Genomic DNA, 3,663 nt, shown 5'->3' with positions numbered 1-3,663 from the left:
GGACTTCAGTGCTTTCATTTGTTATGTGTCTGGGCCTTTTCAATGCACCACTGAGCATAAGGGCATACCGAACAGTTACTCATTAATATATTACAGCTCCAATATTCATTAACCTTGAACCTTGCACAGTCTGATAGAGGTTATAGATGGGGCAAGAATGACTAGTTACGGTGACACCCAATAACGCTGAATTGATACCCTGTGATTTTGGCAGATAAACACACCACCCCTAAAGTGCAGCGATGCATCACTGCTATTAGATTTCTTCAAATCAGGGGGTAATTAACAAGACCACTGTCTGTCCTCTAAACCCACTTTTACGACGCACATTAATTGGAGCATGTGTGCTTTTATATTTTAACTCATTAAATGATGGAGTAACTTATTATTGTAAAAATGTCAATCATTTCTGTTTTACACATAAATACAAATTTTATCAACTAACCCCTCCAAAACATGAATTAACATTGTACTTCTGCACTGCATTGAGCATCTGAACTGCACACAACATATTGATTTTTATGACTTGCAAATTTAATTTAACATCTCTTTAGGAAAGCAAGTTATTACTCACCTGAGCTGCTGAAGGCTTGTATAACCTCTGTTCAGGTGTGTGTGCGTGTGTGTGGCCCCGGCTGCGTCTGGGGCAGGTGCAGACCAAACTCCCACCCCACAGATCCACCCTATAATACCCACCCACACGCAAACCACCTCACACGCCCACAGCCATATTTCAGAAGCGCCGCTCAGTTACATATTTACAGTGTCATAAAGTCTGTGCTCTGATGCTAATAAAGAGTGTATATGTGCTAACCTTTGGAATCATATAAGAAGATCAGCATATTACAGGCTCCACTGGTGAGGAACACATTTTCTGACATAGTTTCATAGCACCAAGTAGCAGTTTGTAACCTTGATTGACATTGATTGGAAATTACCAAAAGAAGGATTTCAAATGCTGTTAAAGTGTTGAAGCATAAAATCCCTGAAGACATTAATATGTGTGGTTAGACATACTTTTATTTATTTATGCCAAAAGCACAACAGGTCGCTACACAACAAGCCTCATGCGTAGAATGAACATAGCGTTTAATTGTACAGCAGTCATGTTTAAAACCGGTATATTCAGACTTGAGACTGGTGAAAGCCTGACCTGACAGGAGATTCACAGCAAGGTCATGTTCATTTTGTTCTCTTGCTGTGATTTGGCTTACATTAGGCTACTATTAATGTAGTCTAGCACAGAAATAATATCAATTTAGTTCTCTCAAACTCAACAGCACTCAAACTTTGTCTCTCCTGTTCAGAAATGTACTACATATATGGCCATTGAAAGCATCATTACATTCAAGAGACTGACTAAGCAATTTAATAAAGAAACAAGAAAGAGAAAAGAAAGAGACCCAGGCTTAATAGATTTGCAGTGAGTGTGTGCGGGGAAACTAATCACAGTCTGCCAGAGACTAGTTAATCCTGGCAGAGCCGGTGACAGAGGAGTGGAGTGAATGTGTGGAGAAGAAGGCAGTGAGACAGCTGATGCAGGAGCTCCCTCCACTATAGATGGTAAAATACTGCGGTGGAGGAGCTCATGCAGATACCTGCAAATCATTCCTGTGCTCAGTCAGAGAGCTGTGGCAGTAGAGATTGTCTTATATAAGGCTAATCACATTTACATGTACAGATACACATGCACTTGTGATATACACACAATCATACAAACGTATAGAATATGCACGCACATATATACCAACGTGTGCACGCAAACACGCTCAATCATTCAAACGTAGACCTAAATGAAGAATATTTAACTGTATATCTTATCTGTAAACTGTGAGTATTTTTTACTTATATATGTATACAGTATATATGCATATGTGTTATAATCCAAATGTGACAAACATTATCCAGGACATTTGACAAAATAAACAACAAATCCTAAAACCTAAAGGCAATAGATATAAGTACAAAACGAAGAACAGCAGACCACACAACATTAAAAATTCCTCTGGGGCTTCAAAGACAATCTCGTGTCAAAGGTGCTACTAGCTAAGACAAAGAATGGGAGTGAGAGACTGTTACAGAAAGGCACAGGAACGAACAAGAGCACTGAGGGACTGGCACAATCACAACAGAGCACAACAGGCTAAAGGTTTGTCTTCAGGGCACAAGATTTATGTACATATTACACCTATAAACGTATACCTCCCTCTTACCCTGTCATATAACCAGTAATAATAATCAGCTATTTCTCAACTGGTATAATCGCGTAAAATATCAAATAAAATTGATCTTCATTTCAGAAGGCAGTCTGGTCCGGTGGAGTTGCCTCAGTTCTCTGCTGCAGTCTCTGCAACCACTGCAGCTGAAAGAGCGTCAAGAATGAGTAATTTAAATGAAACATTGAACTTTACTTACTCATTAACTTACATGCAATCATTTGAAGGAATAACCTATTACAGATCAGAAACTGCTTGCCAGGTGATTTTTGTACTATATTGAAGTGAACTGAAACCTGAAACAGCTTGTGACGGTATAAAATGAAACTTGTGATATGCTTTGGAAAAAGGTCAGCAGTAATTTATGTAACTTGTAAGCTCTCTCTTTCACTCTGTGTCTGTCTGTCTGTCTCACACACAGTATCTGTAAACAGAATCCCCAATCCTCTCCTCTGTGCTGTGGGCACGCCCAATGGGAAATTTAATTATGGATGTGTGTCAGGGGGTGAGACAGAGGTGAGTGGAGCTAGCACAGAGTTTAAATGTGCATCTTACCCATGGGGACAATCAGGTTCTCCTCCTGTTTCTCCTCGTCTCCTGGTGCCCTGAAGAGAGGATCCACAGGTTGTTATGGTAACCAAATTATGTAGTATGATAAAATAAAAGCCTCACAAAGCCAAGTATTTGGGGGGTTTTTTCAATCAGAGAGGGACACTGACATACCTGGGCTTCTGGTTGATACTGCAGCGGCACCGTCGACCTACAAATATAAGAAATCATGAGCTGTGTTGACCAGAGGTCTAATTAGTAAGATGTATTCTGAATGCCACTATTACCTGATAATGTAACGGTGTAGTAACATAGTGTGGAAATGCAATAATGATTCATTATTTTTTAAGTGACTGTAACATTTAATTACACTGAGTGCATGTACACATAATAAAATGATACACAAGCACATACACACAAACACACACACGTTAACTTACTAAGGATGAGGAGAATGCCAAGCGTGAACAGCACCACGGCCAATGCCAATCCTCCAATCCTCAGGCTCTCGTAGTCTACAGAAGAAGTTGACGCCAGAATGCCACAGAAGAGACATGGGACAAATCAATAATATGGCAATAACAATAATCAATGTGCCATTTATAGCAAACAGTTTAACTTATGTGTAGACACTGTCTTTATGTCTTGACAATGTGCTGATGATGACAGAAAAGTATAGGATTTTCCTATACTTACCATAAACAAATGGGTTTTCATCTTTCTCCTTGCCATCTGTAAAAAATATAATAGAAAACATACATAGACCCAAGGTGTTTATCAATATTGTTCAAAGAATAATCAAAGAGATAGTAAAATGAAAAATTCTAATCTTGTGATCCCTGGATTTTATACTACACACCACGCCTCCAAAATCATTGGTCTCCCCACTCCCAACCTC

At 39.3% G+C, this 3,663-nt stretch overlaps 1 protein-coding gene across 1 annotated transcript in view; it reads right to left on the bottom strand.

Moving 5' to 3' along the window:
- Nucleotides 1-998: 998 nt before the first annotated feature.
- Nucleotides 999-3,663, bottom strand: part of fxyd6 (FXYD domain containing ion transport regulator 6) — a 12,882-nt gene continuing 10,217 nt past the window's right edge. Inside the window, exons 4-8 of the mRNA XM_035679554.1 lie at nucleotides 3,462-3,497; nucleotides 3,206-3,280; nucleotides 2,940-2,976; nucleotides 2,772-2,821; nucleotides 999-2,362 (exon numbers count right to left, since the gene is read on the bottom strand). Of these exons, the coding sequence (XP_035535447.1) occupies nucleotides 2,328-2,362; nucleotides 2,772-2,821; nucleotides 2,940-2,976; nucleotides 3,206-3,280; nucleotides 3,462-3,497 (233 nt within the window). The 3' untranslated portion in view covers nucleotides 999-2,327. The remainder of the gene's footprint in view (nucleotides 2,363-2,771; nucleotides 2,822-2,939; nucleotides 2,977-3,205; nucleotides 3,281-3,461; nucleotides 3,498-3,663) is intronic.

Source organism: Morone saxatilis, unplaced genomic scaffold (genome assembly GCF_004916995.1).
Source record: "Morone saxatilis isolate NCDOM2014 unplaced genomic scaffold, NCSU_SB_2.0 Contig8, whole genome shotgun sequence".
NCBI classification, from domain to species: Eukaryota; Metazoa; Chordata; class Actinopteri; family Moronidae; genus Morone; species Morone saxatilis.
The sequence above is the reverse complement of the archived record's forward strand: the minus strand, read 5'-3'. Positions and strand labels throughout refer to the sequence as shown.